The 19,115-nt window shown below is 39.5% G+C and overlaps 1 protein-coding gene across 6 annotated transcripts in view; it reads right to left on the reverse strand.

The window, feature by feature from the left end:
* Positions 1 to 322: 322 nt before the first annotated feature.
* ESCO1 (establishment of sister chromatid cohesion N-acetyltransferase 1) overlaps positions 323 to 19,115 on the reverse strand; it is a 49,434-nt gene continuing 30,641 nt past the window's right edge. For 3 of the 6 annotated variants that reach the window (XM_075062963.1, XM_032795797.2, XM_032795796.2), the window contains 4 exons: positions 13,724 to 13,813; positions 10,681 to 10,824; positions 9,361 to 9,548; positions 323 to 1,320 (listed from right to left, as the gene is read on the reverse strand). In XM_075062963.1, coding sequence (XP_074919064.1) covers positions 1,173 to 1,320; positions 9,361 to 9,548; positions 10,681 to 10,824; positions 13,724 to 13,813 — 570 coding nt within the window. In that variant the 3' untranslated portion in view covers positions 323 to 1,172. The other 3 variants (XM_032795798.2, XM_032795800.2, XM_032795801.2) reach the window with 3 other exon arrangements.

Genomic DNA, 19,115 nt, shown 5'->3' on the forward strand with positions numbered 1-19,115 from the left:
TGGGAGGAGGGATAGCTCAGTGGTTTGAGCATTGGCCTGCTAAATCCAGGGTTGTGAGCTCAATCCTTGAGGGGGGAAACTTAGGGATCTGGGGCAAAATCAGTACTTAGTCCTGCTTGTGAAGGCAGGGAGCTGGACTTGATGACCCTTCAGGGTCCCTTCCAGTTTTAGGAGATAGCTATATCTCCATTATTAAAAAAAAAATCAGGACTTTCCTTTTGGATTTTAATTTGATTGTTTCCCCACTGAACATTTCATTTGCAGGAATATAAACACCAAAGACTACTTTTTTTCCTCTGTTAGCTTTTTTTTCTTAAGTGGTGCTATCAAGTACTTTATTTTTTAATCTACATTATATACAGACAGAGAAAGGCCACAGCAGTTTTTCACCATATAAACCCTTTCAAAGTGGAGGGCTTTATGAAGGAGACACAAAGTGAAGTTCACTAATAAAGGCATATACCCAGTTCAGCATTTCTGAAAAAAAGGTGAAGCATATACCTGTTTGTATTTTGCAAATTCATCTTTCACAAACTACTGCTAAATATTCCCTTTGCAAAATGTGTAATTTCTCAATTATATGAAAAATAAGGAAGTTAGGTTAATTTCATCTTTGTTCATATTAATGCATAGTAGAACCTCCATGTAATTAATATGTCAAGTCTATCACCTATAAATAGTGCACTGTAATATTTGTTATTTAAGTTCAATTGAGCAAAGTTTTAAATTTTTATAAATGATCTTTTATATACCTTACTAAACGTCTAAAACTGGTAAAGTACTAAAGATTACAGTGCCAAGCAACACTGGTATATCACCACATTAAGAACTTCAGTATGTACTCAGTAAGACCATAGTCCTTGCATTAGTTTACAGTCCACTATGAACAATATCTGCTGCATGTAAACATGACTAGAGATAAAAATACATCAAACTTCTGTAAAAGATAACAAAATATTTTCTTTAAAAAAGAGTTAGACTATTACTGCACAATTTACAATTTTAATAAAATAGTACAACTTTTATTTGTTACCAGTCCTGAGTTCGTTATAATAATAATAAAATATATATATATATATATATATATATGGCCCTAGCTCCTGGTCAGGGTCTGAACTCAATCAATACTTGTTAGCAGAAGTCTCCCAATACTTGTTGCTGAAGAAATTCCACTAAGTATGATACTGTCCATTGAGAAAGTTATATACTAGAAACTGGCCAGTGCCACAGTACTGCGTTGCAAAGAGTTTTCCATCAGGAGTGGGATCAGAGAAAGCAATTTCTTCTTTCCTCAAGTATGAGCCATATATAAAATTACTCCTGTTTAAAAAAAAAAAAAGTAAATTGGTTATTTTTCATGAAGTGATAATGCGAAAGTATATTTTTGTATCTTGAAAGTTACCTTTCTTCAAACTTATTTTTCAGTTGAGCTTATCCTTATAATGGGTCTTTACTCTCCATGGAGCTTTAGGGCAAAACCAGACCTGTCTGTCACTGGCTGGGTGTTAAACCTCTTTCCCGAATAGTCGGCCAAAGTAACTTTCCGAATATGTTTTAAAAGTATATATAGGGGGGGTGGCTGTAGCCATCAAATAGAGAATTCATACTTTATGGTGTATGCAATGTGCATGTGTGCTACAGTATAAATTCTGTATTTTATAGCTAAAGCCTCTTCTCTCCCCTTGCCCTCTCTGCATAAGCTGAGCAAACAGCCATTAAGATTCCAGTTACAAAAAAATTAAATAGGCAGGATCAGTTGCACAGAACAAATGAAGAAAGCTTTCTTTCAGGTAAGAAAACAAGTTCTCCCATTCTTCATATTGATCCTCACAGTCCTTTACAGGGGGAATTAATCTGGAGCTCAAAAAATGATTTCAACATGAGATGTGTAGTTCAATGTAATGGTACAGCATGAAGTACCTTTCTGCTAAAGGCACTGTGAGTGTCTTGGATGTCTACTTTTTAATGTACAACAAATATATTGGTTACCAGATGCCTGCCTTGCATATATCCTCTTAAATTATTACCTCTTCGGCCACAAAGCTATTAATTCAATGAAGCTCTCAGAGGATAGAGGAGTTCTAATATTCCTCACAGCCATCTTTCCCCCCAGCAGCTAGATGATAGATAAAAAAAATTATCAAATTCTGCCAAGTCTATCATTTTGGTAGATAATATCAAAAATAGAAATTGAGTGGAGTCAATTATTTAGTTACAGTAGATGCTGAAATTCAAAAAGTTAAAGCTTTATAATCATTAAAACATCAATTGACAATATACAAAGTAAATATCCTTAAATTCTAAGTTCTCATGCCACATTTTACTTTTCTTATCTGTAATTTTTAATTATCAATACAATTTTGTCAGTTTGCATGTTCAGTAAAAAATCTATATTTACCAACATAAAAATCCAACCCTTCCAAGCCTAGTGAGTATTTTTGTTTATAAGAGGAAGATATTCTGACTTCATATATGCCTTGAGGAGTCTGTGGACATAGATGGTGCTACCCGTTTTTCACAGAAGGCACTCTGTTAGGAAAAGAATGAAGCCAAGGATGTTTCTTATGATGTGCAAAAAGTTAGTTTAATTTCTGAATAAGAACCAAACCTGTGTCAAGTACTACTTTAACTGCAGAATCCTAGCAGTGTCTTCTGTACCAGTACAGCTATCGGAAATATGATCTAAACCTTTATATGCAAGTCAGTGAGTGCTTAAGAAGGTGTTTGAGAAGAGGGTCAAACTATCATGTAATCTGAGGATGGAGGTCTTTGGCTATGTTAGGCAGAGATGATGCTCTGAGAAACAATTAGACATCAGGATAAAAGTAGATCTTGCCTGGTTTATAAACAACATGGCTGAGCAATGTACTTTCAAGATGTTTACCATTAAAGGCATATAAAGGGAGAAAAATTGGGTCTGTGTCCTTTTGTTCATATATGAAGTATAAAAGTGGGCCAAAAGGATTATTCTCTCCTTGACTTTTACCATAGGAATCTCATGTGTTTACCCCTGCTTTGCTTGATGTGTCCTTGTAGGGCCCAGGATTCTAGATTTGGAGCTCTCCAAGACCTTAACTGAAAGGTAGGGCCTGAAACCGTTAAACCCACAAAACAAAAAGGGACATCAAGGGGCTATACTGGAAGAATTCCAGAATCTGATGGACGTTTGCTGATCTGGACAGGATCTATTTATCAAAAATTATGTTTCAACCAAATAGAATTGTGACTGTGGATGAAGCACCCTTTGAGAAGAGCAAGCTAAAAATAGATCGGGAGGGGCAGGGCAGAGAGAGAGAGTGCGTGTGTGTATGTATACATTAAAAAAAAAAACTGTGCCCAAAATATGCTGATGTCAAGAATATTTTACTCTGAAGGAAGGCTAGCAGTGACTTTCTCGCTACTGCATTTAAGACCATGTTTCTAGCTAGGAATCAAGGGAGGCTCCTAGGGATCTTATATAGATTTTCATCTTATAGTTTTAAGAGCATGTTATCTGCTGAGGAGTCTGTTGAAGCTAGAATGACTCCAGTGAAACAAAAACAACAGGAGTACTTGTGGTACCTTAGAGCTTATTTGAGCATAAGCTTTCCTGGGCTACAGCTCACCTCTTCGGATGCACAGAACATACAGACAGAAGATAATAATACATACAGAGAACATGAAAAGGTGGAAGTACCCATACCAACTAAGAGGCTAATCAACTGAGATGAGCTATCAGGCAGCAGGCAGGAAAAAAAAAAAAAAAAACTTTTGAAGTAATAATCACGAGATGACCCATAGAAAGGTGTAGGAGAAGCTTAACATGGGGAAATAGATTTAATTAGTGTAATGACCAACACATGTCCCATTTCCCTAGTCTCTGTTAAACTTAAGTTAATTGTATCTAATTTGCATATTAATTTGAGTTAAGCAGTCTCCTTTGGAGTCTGTTTTTGAAGTTTTTTATTGCAAATAATTGCCACCTTCAGTCTTCACTGAGTGGTTAGAGAGGTTGAAGTGTGTCTCTCACTGTTTTGAATGTTATGATCCTGATGTCAGATTTTGCGTCCTTTATTCTTTGCGTAGACACTGTCTCGTTGGTCATATACCATGTGCAGAGGGGCAATGCTGGCACACGAACAGGTAACACAGTGCTAATCCAAGCCCTGCGAGGAGACTTCCATTATTTTAGATCAGGACCTATTCAGCTGTCAGAAGGGCCCTTTCCAGGAAGATAATGGTTTTAATTAAAGACCACAGATTAGTGAGCTGCTATGTACAGTGAGGGGAAATTCCTTGCTGGACTCTGATGAAAAATCATTTACAGATGTTTTTGATGCTTTCCATCTCTAGCATCTCCTTGATTTTGATTATCATGTTCACTCAAGAGGGAGGATGGTCTCAAGCAATCTGAAAAGCAACTATTTTAGATTTTTTACTTCATCATGTGATTCAGAAATGTTTGTTATTTTTTAGTGAGACCTCTGCCTAAAGAGACATATAAAGAGAATTTTTTTTTTTTTAGAATTTTTTTTTTTTAATAAAAAATTCCCCTCTCACCCCTATGGTGGTAGTGTCTTCCTCAACTCGGGTCTCTACCAGAGGCCTGGGAGTTGAGGGTTCTGCGCAGTATCTTAGCTGTTCCTAGCACTGCACTCTTCTGGACAGAGAGCTCTGATGTTGTTCCTGGATCTGTTGGAGCCACTCACCAGCTTAGGAGTCACAGGCCCGAGTGCTCCTACCACCACTGGACCACTTTGGCCTTCAACTTTCCACATCCTCTCTAGTTCCTCTTTCAGGCCCTGGTACTTCTCCCAGCTCTCTCATATTCCTTCTTCCTGATGTTGCTGTCACTTGGCACTGCTATATCTATCAGCACCGCTGTTCTGGTCCTTGTCTATACCACGATGTCTGGTTGATTGGCCAGTACCTGCCTGTCCGTCTGATCTGGAAGTCCCACAGAATCTTAGCCCTGCTATTCTCCACAACCTTCTGTGGAATCTCCCATTGGTCTTGGAGGGTCTGCCCATACGTGTGCAGATGTTCCTGTACACATGCCAGCCACTGGTTGTGCCGTTCAGTGTATGCTGTTCCTGCCTGCATCTTACATCCTGCCACTATGTGTTGGACTGTCTCTGAGGCTCTCTGCCATCTGCACCTTGGGTCCTCTCTAGTGTGGTAGACCCCTGCTTCTATGGATCTGGTGCTCAGTGCCTGTTCCTGTGCTGCTATGATCAGTGCCTCAGTGCTGTCTTTTAGTCCAGCTCTTCCAGCCACTGGTAGGATTTCCCAATGTCAGCACTCGAGCTATCGTCGATGTACATCGCATCAGGGTCTTGTCTTGCCATGGCACTTCTTCTGCTTGGTTTCTCCCATGTCTGTGCTGCTCAGGCATTCTCTAGGCAGCTCATCTTTGGGGCCATCTTATGATGTACTCCCTGGATGTTCCGGGTTTCGTCCAGGACAGTGGCTTTGACGCTCACCAAGCCCCACCCGCGCCTTTCTGGCTGGTATACAGTCTCTGGTGTTGGACTTGGGGTGGAAACCTCCGTGCATTGTGAGGAGCTTCCGGTCTCACATCGGCAGCTTCCATGTCCTCCTTTGCCACACACTATACCAGGCAGGGTACTGCAGACGGCAGGGCGTATCCGTTGATGGCGATGATCTGTTCTTCCCACTGAGCTGGCTCTTCAGCACTGTCTTATCTTTGGTGATACTTGGATGTTCTGTTTCCTTGCCTCCTCATCGTGGTTTCCATGTGACTGTGGACGCCAAGGTACTTGTAGCTGGTCTGTATGTCTGCTATGTGGCCCGCTGTAGTTCCACCCCATCAGTCTTGACTACCTTCCCTCTCTTCACTACCATCCGGCCACACTTCTCCAGTCCGAATGGCATCCCGATATCCTCACTGTAGATCCGCGTCAGGTGGATTAGCGATCGATGTCTCGGTCATTCTTAGCATACAGCTTGATGTCATCATGTAGAGGAGGTGGCTGATGGTATTCCACTCCTGAACTTGTACCCGTAGCCAGTCCTTGGTGATTATCTGGCTGAGGGGTTTAAGCCTATGCAGACAGCAGCGTGGACAGTGCATCACCTGTATATGCCGCACTGATGGGCCACCTTGTGCAAGCGGCCATCGCTGACTTCCAGTGTTGTCTCCATAGTCCCACTGAGTCTTGAGGAAGTCTTAGTGTTCTGTTGACTTGTATAGCGCCAGACTTCACAGATCACGTGTGCGGCATTGAGTCGTAGGCTTTCCTGTAGTCAATCCAGGCTGTGCTCAGATTGGTATGTCTAGATCTTGAGTCTTGGCGACTGCTCTATCTACGAGCAACTGGTGTTTTGAGCCTCTGTGTTGTTCCCAATGCCCTTCTGAGCTGTGCTCAGTACTGGCCCTATGGTCCTGTAGCTTGGCGGCTGATGATGCCTGAAGACTTTCCATGTTGTGGGAGGCAGGTTATTGTCGGTAGTTGACGGTTCTGTCCCCTTGCAGGGGTCTTTCATATCAGCACTGTCCTTCTTGTGTTACCCAGTTTGGGTGGGAGCCTGCTGCTAGCAGCTGTTCATTCTGTGCTGCTAGGCCGTTCATGCACTGCTGTTAGTTTTTTAGCCAGTAGGTGTGATCATGTCTGGTCCAGGTGCTGTCCAGCTCTTCATGTTCTTGACCCGCTGCTGGATGTCTTTACTGTGATGGTGACTGGTTTCTGTTCTGGAAATTGGCTATGCTCTGTTCTCAGGTCCTGCAGCCACTTTGCACTGGTGTATGAGTCTTCTCTTTCTCCCATATGTTCTTCCAGTATGTTCGATTTCTTCTGCTGCTGGTGGCTCTGCTGTTATTGTGGTGTTGCACTGCAGTTGGGAGTACCCTTGGATGGTTCTTTGGAGACAGGGCATTTACTTTTTGGCCTCTGCTTCTCTAGTGTATCTCCTTAGCCTGGTAGCCAGTGCTGTGAGCCTTTGTTAGCAGTCTCTAGGGCTTCAGATGGAGCAGGCCTTGTATTTTTCAGTAGCCAAGTCTTATCCTTAATCTCTACACCCTTCTGTAGTTCCACCAGCTGACTAACTCTCTCCGATCGCCTTGACTATCCTCCAACCTCATTTTCCAGGGTGGTACATACTGTTGTTCTCTTGATCGTGTAGCCAAGCATCTCCAGGATGTACAGAGGCTGTAGCGTATACAGTTCATTGGTTTGAGTTATGGTGGTAGTAGGATTGTCATGAGGGCTCTATTGGCATCTTCTAACATACTATCTGATGGTATTCTCCACTGAGCCTTGAACGGTCCTCGGGATTGACTGTAGCTAGTTTCTCCATGATCTTATGCTCGTATCAGCTGCTGTGCTCTGCAATGGAGGGGGTGCAGTGAAGTTTCAGTTTCAGGTGTGGGCTGCACATCCACTTGTTTTCCAGGTCTTCTTGAGTCTGGGAGTAAAGTGGAGTTGGTCTATCTCAAGCTGTGAGAGCAGCTTCCTCTTTACTATGTTGAAGCGTTGGGTAACACTGTTCTCAGTAAGTGTAGATGTAGGTCTTTGTCCTCCATAGTCCCGTCTCATCATTCGTTTCATATATCCCCTCTCATTGGGCTACGTTGTGAGTAGCATTCCATCAATTCCAGGTAACTCTTGTCTCGGCCATGAATGGTTTGTTCCAGTAGCCCACTTATCGTTAGATTGTCCTGGTTCCTCAACATCTGGCGCGGACCTTGTTAATCCGGGCGACGTCCGAGCCGGCATGACTCTCCTCGTTCGTGTCACTCTCATATTTGAGGTAGGCAGGTGAAGCGTTAGGGGGTCTTTTGCCCAAGGACCCCTACTGGAAAGTTGGGTACCCACCGGGATTTGAACTCCAGTCTCTCGTATCAAAAGGGTGGCGCTCTTAAGTTAAGGAGGGCAAGGAGTTCAGGTGCTGGGCCCAAGGAGGAAGATTCCCTACGCTCAACAGAGAATGCATCCCTAAATTAAAAAGGGAGGAACTGGTATCCATGGCAGTAAACCTGTCATCCAATCAAAGGGGACATTGCAACTGTCAGTGTCTATGCAAAGCTGCAGGAGCCCCATACATAAGAAAGCTTACTACTGGAAATGCTGGTGCAGTCAGCAAGGAAGCTTTACTCTCCACACTGATACTGTCAGGTTGCTGTGAGAATGGCTACTGAGCTCAGCTCTCCACTCACCCTGGACCCAGTTAGAGACTTCTGCTTTCTACCTGTCAGAGCTTTCTACCCGAGATCAGAAAAGGTAAAGCTTCCCTTCAGTGAAGGTCTAGACAAGGAATTACAAGCAGCATTTTCTGATCCTTTACTTTTTAGATTTGTCTGATGTTTTCCCCAGACAGAAGAGCCTACTGCAGATGCATTTGAACTCATAGGGTCTCTGAAAACAGAATTAAAGACCAATTAGCAAATGTAGGTGTTCACTTGAAGATATCAACTTAAAAGCAATTTCCAGCTTTAGAAAAAAAAAAATACAAAGGTTCTGAAAACAAACAAACAGTCTATAAAGGGAGTCCAGAGCCTACTGTGGGGAGAAAAGGATGAAGTGAATAAACTGGCTGGTTCTTTGCTGGGGAAGAAGGGGAGAGGTGGCCTTCCTTATTGATAGATTGGCAGTTGAACACACCTAAACTCTCTGGAAACTAAAATCTACTGTAATGCTCAGTGGACCTGAACGGGGAGAAAAAAGTCACATTCAGACTAATGTTAAAGAACACCACTTAAGGAGAAGTGTAAGTAGGTAAGAAGAATACAAGAGGCAGCCCTGTGTTTTTGTGCCTATTAACATCCCTTTACCTGCTCCCAAAAATCCAGGAGATGTAATTAATAGATTAGGTAACATAATGAAAAAAACAATTTTATCTTAGGATAAGAATGCTTAACTCCCATTTTCATAAATTACTTAGGCACTGTAGAAGATTTTGTCCGTGGTCTACTTTGACTAGTCCATTGTGGACAACATCCTGTCAGCTAATTTGACTCTTTACAATTGTATCCAAGCAAAGTTTTTTTTTTGGGTAAGCAAGCCCTATGAGAATACTCAAATTGTTAAAACTCTGTGTAAAACTGAGCACAACTTTCAGTTTTAGGTTTATATCTACAAATTCACTGAAAAGGTTTGAGCATTATCTGCTAAACCCAGGATTGTGAGTTCAATCCTTGAGGGGGCCACTTAAAGATCTGGGATAAAATCAGTACGTGGTCCTGCTAGTGAAGGCAGGGGGCTGGCCTCGATGACCTTTCAGGGTCCCTTCCAGTTCCAGGAAATAGGTATGTCTCCATATATTATATTATATAATATAGAAAAAATGGATTGTCAGACAAAAAGCCTCAATGTTAAGTCAAAGATTGAGCCCCAAATTACTAAAATTATTTATTAATATTACCTAAGACACTCTATCATCCGAGAAGCGATTTTCTTCCGACGCATCATACTGAACACCCAGATTCGACTAATCCCACAGAGAGCAGGCTCAGGAGAAGTCGAGCAGCACCAGGCTTTTTGTCGCTCAAATATGATTTTCTCATTTTCTGAACTAACTTCTGGAATCTTCTCTTCTATAACTCTATAGCCCTGCAGACAATGTCAAACTTTAACAGCATGATTCATAACTCCACAATGTGTTAGCGATGCTTGAACAAGATAATCCATTCTGCAGTAAACAAACACTTCAGTTATACATATTCTTTGATAAAGGGGCATAGCATATTAATGTATGTTTTCTCATCACAGTCTCAATGCACAGTCAAACTGTGGGACTCACTGCCAGGGGATGATGTGAAAGCTAAAAGTATAACTGGGTTCAAAAAAGAATTAGACAATTTCATGGAGAATAGGCCCATCCATGACTATAAGCCAAAATGGCCAGGGACACAACCCCATCGTCTGGGTGTCCCTAAGTTACCTCCAACGGCCAGAAGCTGGGACTGGATGACAGGGGACAGAACACTTCATAATAGTCTTGTTCTGTTAATTCCCTCTGACACATCTGGCACCAGTCACTGTCAGAAGACAGGATACTGAGCTAAACGGACCATTGGTCTGAGGCAGTATTGCCGTTATTACATTCACACTTTAATTTCATTTTTGTCCTCTTAATTTCAAAACTAGGGTAGAAGAATCAAAAGTATCAGGGAGATTTCATGTATGGCATTTCTTTGGTTTAGCTCCCGAATTGAGTGTAATAGCAGTGAACAAAACTTCTTAATGCAATTTAAATGCCTACTTTACTATTAACTTCTATTTTGTAGATCTTTTTTGTTTGTTCCTTGTCCACCATCTTTGAGTACTTTTTGGAAGGGTTAGGGTGTCCCTATTACCACAAGTCTGTAAAATCACGGCTTAAGTACATGGAGACATGAATATCTACATTTTGGAAGTGCCCATGATGGTAAAGTCTTTACCTGTCTGATAAAGATTACCTTAAAAAGATCTTTTTTTAATAAGAGAGTTGTATTTTCTGTCCTCAGAGGAGTACCTTTGCACAGGACCACATGGTATAGGTTAGAGACTGCTAAGTGCTGGAATTTCCAGTAGATGGTAGAATCCCTGAATTTAGCTGTCACAAATAAAATCCTAAAGCCTTAAAATGGGTTCATATTAGACATTAATAGCCAGACCTGAATTTTACCTCTGTTGCTCTAGTATACCTAAAAAATATAATTGGTCATTCCTCAGTATACACCTCTGGCATTTGATCACTTACCGACTGGATATGTTCTGCAATTAAACAACCAGTCACTTTTTTATCATTAGAAATAAAGAGAAGTGTCTTTGTTCTAGAATAGCACATAAGTGGAGCCTGTTGGAATCCCAGGTCATTGTCTACCATCTCTCTAATCTCTTCAACCTGTCAAAATAATAAATTAAAATTAACATACAGCAGAAGAACTACATATATTATATCACCCAATAAGAACTGCTATGTATATGGAAAGGTTCTAGACATATTAAACAGAGTGGAAGTGTTATTTTTCCAGAAGTTTGAAGGATTACTCTAGATATAATATATGGAAGATAGCTATATGGATCTATTTAAAGAATGCTTCATTGCAAATATTAAATCAGAAATTTCTTTTGGTCGCCTTCCAGTAGTTTCAAACTTTATGTTAACTCTTGTCCATTATCATGAATGTCTTTCAGGCCGGGAAACAGGATTCCTAAAATTAAGTGCAAACTTTGCTGAATTAGGTCAGTAAATGTCCTAACCAAGCTCCATTACAACTCTCAAATCCTAATTTTAGATGAGACATTTTTTAATCTTAGAAAAATAAGACAACTCTTCCTCTAAGTTTGAATGTGAAAAGCATGAATGGATTAGCAGACAAGATATGAATACAGCCAGCAATTTTGAGTTGACTGCATACTTCAGATAAGAGTATTAGTAACATCAAAAATTCCAATACTACATGTACACATTTAATTTAATCTAACCCAAGACATTATCTGACAAGACTAGAGTTCAATAACTTTAAAAAAGTTGATACTATTGGTTCCAGCTCCTAATCCAAGATAAGAAGAAGTTGCAGTTTTATAAACCAGATCTGAACTACTGCCAAACAATCAATCATCTGTTCCAGTATTAAGTGTATAAAATATTTGAAGTCACCAGTAATGAGTGATAAGAATTTTGGACTTCTCTCTCAGCTTTAAGACTTCCTGTACTTCGCACAAAAGTTTGTAGTGTCTTAAAAGATACTCTGGCAAATTAATTAGGAGTTTGAAATGACTGTCTGTCCCTCTCTATTAGGATAAGTCTACACAGCAAAGAAAAACCCACAGGTGACCTGTGCCAGCTGACTCAGGCTTGCAGGGCCTGGGCCGCAGGGTCGTTTCACTGCCGTATAGACTTCTAGGCTTGGGCTGGAGCCCAAGCTCTGGGACCCTCCCACCCTGCAGAGTCCCAGGCTTGGGCTAGAGCCCAAGCCTAAAAACCTACTACACAGCAATGAACCAGCCCCGCAGCCTGAGTCAGCTGGCACAAGACAACCACAGGTTTCTCTTTGCAGTGTAGGGACACCTTTAGAGGCTAAAAAGCATCTGATAAATAAGCAGGCAATATGCAGAAGTCTTACTTTAATGTTATATTAAAACTGAGATTTTAATCCCAAAGAAATCAGGTAATTCAGTGTAAAGTACAGCATTTCATGTGATGACAATGTAAGCAATAAGTAGCATATATGTATTTTTACTGTTAGATGAGACATACTAATTTACAAAATTCTGTCTCAGTTTTTCATTAAGATCATACTAATAGTTTTGTCACACTAGAGTGGAGAGCTATGGTTATCATGGGACTCTTTAAATTTCCTGACTTGTAAGGTCGAGAATTTAATTGCACACTTTTTTCTTTCAGGACAATCAGTCGTCAACACAATTCATTAAAGATCAGTAAGTGGGGGAGAAGTGTAACCAAAGCTGCAGAAAAAGGTTCCATAGAAAATGCTATCTAGAGCACAAAAAACGTACACATGTTCCATCATTAATATCCCTGAAGGTCTCCCATTGATACACTAAGTGGGGTAAAACCAGATCAAGTTCATGAAATTTGACCAAGCACCCTACTGCAGGAAGTTAGCAGTTTTTTTTGTTGCCGTACTCTCTGAAGTCCCTGGAAATGAGGTAATAGAAGCAGTAATCACAAGTCTTACACTTAATATTGCAGAGCACTACTGTTATGCCAAAAGGCAAGTCATAAACTGCAATAATTCCTTGCTTGTAATATGTTAATATTTTAATAAGTTTAAACGTGAATTAAAAATTACACAAAAAATCTACTTCACAAGTCAAACCTATTTCTTAAACCTAACCAGGTCACACCTTCTTGAATATTTTGCTTAACTACTAGAAATGTAAAAATCACAATGAAATAAATTACTTCTAATCATTGCCCAAATCAGATACTTGACTACTTAGGACAATTTGTTTTACTACAAGTTATGGGTATTAGAAAATTTTGCAGAACATGATAAAGAAAAAAGGTAATACATTTTGATACTAAAAGATTTTTGATCGTATGTTACTTAATTTCAGTCTTGAATCTCTCTTGGATTTATCTGATCTTAGATTGCATTATCTGAACTAAAATTAAATTCACTATATGTGCATGCCAGTTTTCATTCTTATAATATGCATTTCAAAAGATTTTAAACCTAGTATTTAAAAAGATAGATTTATATTTAGATGTGATATTTCAGTTTAACAGGTTTAAAACTTCAATAACATTTCACAAAAAGCATTGTTTCTCTCTTCTGGTATTTCAGAACCAACTGCTAATTTTAAAAGCTGGATTTGTCAGTTGTTCCATATGCAAAACACTAGTTGAAATCAACAAGCATCTGTAATATATATCAATTGCAGCTCAAGCCCTTATGATAATTTCTTGGAAGAAAAACAAATAAAATAATGCAATTTCTCATAACTTTCTCCCCTTCATTGTTTACTCTATTAATCAAACTACAGACTACCCTTACTGTCATGCTCAAAGGGCTTCCTCTAGGATAGGGTGAATACATAGGGCTGAATTATCAGATGTGCCAAGGTTGGACTTAGTGCAGTTGGGGAGTGAGGCGAGGTGGTAACTCTAAGCCTGCAGTGAAGTGTTCTGATAATTTTGGCATCAAAGAAAAAAGAGTTCATAACAAAATTAATTTATGGTGAAATAAGTTTAACACCATTGTTATCCTTAGAAAAAAATATTGTGCAGGTTAGAGTATACTTAATTAAAAAAATTAATAGCTTCAATGTACCTTTTTAAGTGCATATTTTGGATCATCAGGAAGAACCATTATTATCTTGCCATCAGGATATTCAGCCAAAATTCTCTCTTTCTTCCATCCCTAAGTAAAACAAACATTTATCTATACTGTGTACAAGATAATCCTTTCACAATCAGAAAAGTGACATGTCAATTTATCTAGATATAATCAGCCTGTGCAAAACCTATGCAATAACTAATTAGTGATAGTTTAGCTGGTAAGCAACCTGATCAGTCTGCCTTATTTATCTACACAATAGTCATAATGCAGTATCATTCAATGCAAAATTCTGTATACCAACCATATCCAGACACAACTCATGAAACTTTTATTTTAAAAATTCCAAATGAATGATTTTTTTGCAAGATTATTAATCATTGAAAATTTAGTTTGAACTACAAATTCACTCAACTAATAAAACTGATTTCCCAACCTATAAGAAATATTTTTTAGAGTCCAGAAATGGAAATCAATTAAGTTTTTATTTTAAAAAATTCTTTAACATGGTTACCTCCACAAATACACACTCCGTTTTAAAGTTTTGGCATGCGAAAGACCTCCAGGAGGTTTTAAATGAACTGATTGGCATGCAGTTGCCCAAAACTTAAGGAACAGGGTTTTTTTTTGTTATTGATCATAAACTATCAAAGTCACAAGAAGGAGACTATAAAAAGTATTATAACTACCTTCTAAGAATCTAATGGGGAAGGAGGCTACGTTGTGTGTATCTGAAGTTAAACATACTCAAAAAATTAGAGGTAATTAATTCTTCTTCAGATCCACACTCATGGTGATTAATGAGCAGTACCTGCATGGAAAAAACAAACAAAAAAGCCACTTAAATCTAGTAAGATGGGACAGATCCAGAAATTAGAAATCGAGTTGCTTTGACGGGATTCTGAAAATACTGAATACAAAAGAAATGAGGAACACTCAGCTAGCTGACCTGTAAGTCTCACACAAAGCACCTTATGTAAAAAGCCTTTGAAGAACCAATATAGATGGAACGATCTTCTCATTGACATGTACCATCCGGCTTAAGTAAAATTTTAGCTGACTAAAAAGCAAACTGGATTTGGCACTGACAATGCTATACGTACTACCAAAACAGGGCAAGTTTCAGAAGGGTTATTTCTACTTAATATTTTAATTATATTGATACCTTCAGCCATTCTTTCCTAAACAAGCTGTAAGATGACACTTTTAGAAACAACTGGTATCACAGATTTTCACTTGATGCCAGCAGTGAAAACTGGCACAAGAGGGCTTTTTAGAACATATGCTGTTTCCCAATGATGTTACTGCTGAAAACTAATATCAAAGAGATGTCATGCATAAGTTTAGTTCCAATCCTGCCTCCTTCCCCTCTCAATGATAGCACTGAATACTAACAGAGGGGGCAGGCCAGTCGAATGACAGTAAAATTCTGCTGCTGGGGCACAGCAAACAGCATTATTTTGGCACGAGGGTAGTGTAACAGCAGCACTTGTGAGAACCTGGTCTCCAGTTAAAGCAAATGTAAAGTCTCCTAGATGAAGCAGGAATTAAGCCATCATCTGTTTTTTGGTGTCTTATGTCAATCTCCCACAGCTTCCATCAGCTACTCTGGACCAACTGAGAAAGTCACTCAGCTGGTGTAAGTAACATGACGATAATCCTACCATAACAGCATCCTGAGCGCTGTTATCCCAACACAAAGGTGCAGCCTTATATTTTTGGTAAAATCACAGAGGGCATTCCAAGTAGAGTTGGTCAGCTATTTTTCATCAAAATGAAAGTTTGACAAAAGTAAAAAAATTATGAAAATTGTTTTTTCCAGAACAGCTCTAATTCCAATGAGTACTGTCTAACTATTGGGGTGGGGGAGAAGAGATGTTTGTTTCATGTTGCCTCATTCTGCTGCCACTGCTTTCAAAACAAGTAGTATTTTAGTAGCATGACTTATCTACAGTGGAGAATTCAATAATATCAGCAGAAATTAAACCATGAAGGACAAATGAAGCTGCCTCTGAATACTTGCAGGATTCTTTTTTAAATTGATTCTACTGTTTCTCTCATTTTCTGATTTTTTTAAAAAAGGAACTGAACATATTTTAGTACAAGATATTCATTATTCGTTTCCAAATGCCAGAGGCTTAGAATTAAGCCACAAAGGTATAATTAGGGCTGAAAATTTATATTTTAAAGTCTTGCCATGCACCTTATGAGTGTTCAGAGAAAGATTTAGAATTAATTTGATTTTACAGCAGAGGGTAGAAAGCAAGTTTAAAAATGTATCCATGTTTTGATTTTTGGAGTTAGCTGTAGGCATTTCCAAAAGTTAATAGATTTAAACAAATATCTTTTGTCAGCATTCCTATTGTTGTTCATGCATTGTAAGGACTAAGATACATTTTTTCATTATACAGTGTTGACAGAAACACACCAAAAGATCTCAAGGTGCTGTTATTATTCTCAGATTGAAGCGTTCAATCAGTAATAATTTTTCAAATTAAATATCTGCAAATATATCCAATACAATTTTAATGACAGTATCATTTATGCAATTTGAGGGCATATTTTCTTTTAAAGGAAACACACCTACCTACACCCACATTCAAATATAATTAAGTGAAAATGTGGCTTCAAAGATCAAATTGCAAGGCATTTACATCACAAGGAGCAGACGTGGAGAGCCTCCTTGAACTAAGCGTAAAACACACAAAACGACACATTAAAATTAAAGTACTTGTGCACTTCTACAAAAAGGGCAAAGGTAACATATCTGCAGATGTAAACACGTTTTGTAATATTCTATTGTAGAACCACAGGAAGTTGGCTTCTCTTCTCTCATTTTTATTTACATTCCTTTAAAGGCATCCATTTTGTCAAGCCCAAATTTTACTTAATTTTATTGTAATATAAGAGGTTTGGAATGAACAAAGAAATCTAAATTTAATATTAATGCCTGTAAGAAATAGAAATTTCTTCCTATATGCTTATCAACAAGCATTTGTTCTGCATGGTCAGGGAAAAGGGTATGATCATAGCATATTATACCACACATGAAAACTCCAGTGATTTCTACAAAACTGCACCATTAGAAATTACAACTGTAAGTTGCAAAGGTGCAAATATAAACCCGTTTGCTGTGCCCAAACCAGGACTTCTTCCAACTGCTGCAACGCTAGTGCCTGATGGGTATCTATCCTGTAGTTCTCAGCACAGGTCCTCAAAGAAGGGGTTTGAGACAGTAGCAGTCAGTCCACAGCTGGAGAGGTGGCAGACTACAGATCATAGAATCATATAGTCTTTAAGGGACCATTATGATCTAGTCTGACTTCCTGCACACTGCAGGCCACAGAATCTCACCCACCCACTTTAGTTTGAACAATACAAATTATTTTTCATTTAATATATATTTTGTAACTTAAAATGGAATCATTATTGCACTAAAATTCTATTTTCTGAAATAGACTGAAAATGGTCTCCACTGCATCTTAATAAAACAGAAAATTTGTACACAGAATTATAGACCTGAATATTCAAAACAATAAATTATTCAGAAGTACAAGAAACATTGCATATTGCAAAGCTGTTGCTGAAGCAATTGCAGCATTATGGCACTGTGAAGGGAACACTAGTTTAATGGTGTGGCTTTAGGGCATCATTTTGTCTACCCTAGGTGCAAAGTGATGATACAAAATACAATTGAGCTTTGCTCTAAGCAAGTGCAATTTCGATGGTGCTAGCAACTCATGCATGCTTTGCATGCACTTGTGCGAGTATGTGTCACGTTATCTGATTAAAATATGACCATGCAAACCATTGTTGCCACCACTGTTATATAATTGCAGCAAATCTTGTACAAAAAGTATGACACATGGCCAGAAAGGGTTAAGCAGCTTGCAGGCTAAATAACCGGGAGCCAACCTTTAGAGAGGTTACAAAGTATGCAAATAGTCATTAAGGCCATTCCATGTTAGATAGGCTAGAACTTTGATGTGCAAACCTGTACTGTTTTTGTATTACCTCTAATTCTATTTATGTGTATTTACATGGTTACCATTAAACCAGATATAAACAAACAGAGTTCCTGTCCATCACTATAGTTATTAATTCAGAGATCGAAAGAGAATAAACATTTAGATATCAGAAGGGTAGCCATGTTAGTCTGGATCTGTAAAAGCAGCAAAGAGTCCTGTGGCACCTTAAAGACTAACGGATGTATTGGAGCATGAGCTTTCGTGGGTGAATACCCACTTTGTTGGATGCATGTAGTGGAAATTTCCAGAGGCAGGTATAAATATGCAAGCAAGATCCCTAGCCTGATTCTTGCTTGCATATTTATACCTGCCTCTGGAAATTTCCACTACATGCATCCAACAAAGTGGGTATTCACCCACGAAAGCTCATGCTCCAATATGTCAGTTAGTCTATAAGGTGCCACAGGAAACATTTAGATAATTTTGGGTGCAATAAAGTCATTGTCTTTTTGAAGTTTGTGACAGACTCCATAATGGATAAATTGATTTATGTTAACTTGTGTAACAAATTACTGGTGGTGCTTAGGAAATAAGCCTCCATGATTGCCTGTTGTTCGCCGAAGTACTCCAACCTGTCCCCGTCAAAGGCGGCCTGAAACTGTATAAGAGGTTTGGGTCCTAAACCTTTTTATCTCAGATCTGCTTGGGGTTTCATGCAGGTGAAGCTTAAGCTATAAGGCTGAGATCCCAGTCCTGCCTGGACTACCCTGAATAGAAACATTGCACTATAACATGTGGCCTAATTCTGAAAGAACTCTTCACAGCTACAAAGCTCACCATCTCTGCTATGACTCTGAACCTCAAGAACTGTACTCATGTCTGTATGTGCACTGATCTTTTAACCAATACTCTGTTCTAATAAATTTTAGTCTAGTTAATAAGAATTAGCTGTAAGTGTGTACAGTCAAACCTCACAATAACGCGCCCCGCTATAACACGGAATCGCATATAACGCGATCATAGGTTTGCTCCCCTTTAAGGCATAATACAGTACGGTACGGTACCAGTGGTCCCCAACATCATGGCAGGGGAGAGAAGCTGCAGCCATGAGCCTGCTGGGGACAGAGAATTCCGAGGTTGCAGGCGCTGGTGCTCTCTGTCCCCAGCAGGCTTGGGGCCGCAGCTTCTCTCCGGCTTCTCCGGGGCTGCAGGCGCCGGTGCTCTCTGTCCCCTGCAGGCGCGGGGCCGCGGTATCTCTCCGGCTTCAAAAAGAGCCGCTGACTCCCGCCTGCCTGGGACAGAGAACTCTGAGGCTGCAGGCGCCAGTGCTCTCTGTCATTGGCAGGTGTGGGGCTGCGGCTTCTTTCCGGCTTCAAGAGAAGCCACAGCCCCGCGCCTGCCGGGGACTGAGAGCGCCA

This window comes from Chelonoidis abingdonii, chromosome 2, assembly GCF_003597395.2.
Source record: "Chelonoidis abingdonii isolate Lonesome George chromosome 2, CheloAbing_2.0, whole genome shotgun sequence".
NCBI lineage: Eukaryota > Metazoa > Chordata > Testudines > Testudinidae > Chelonoidis > Chelonoidis abingdonii.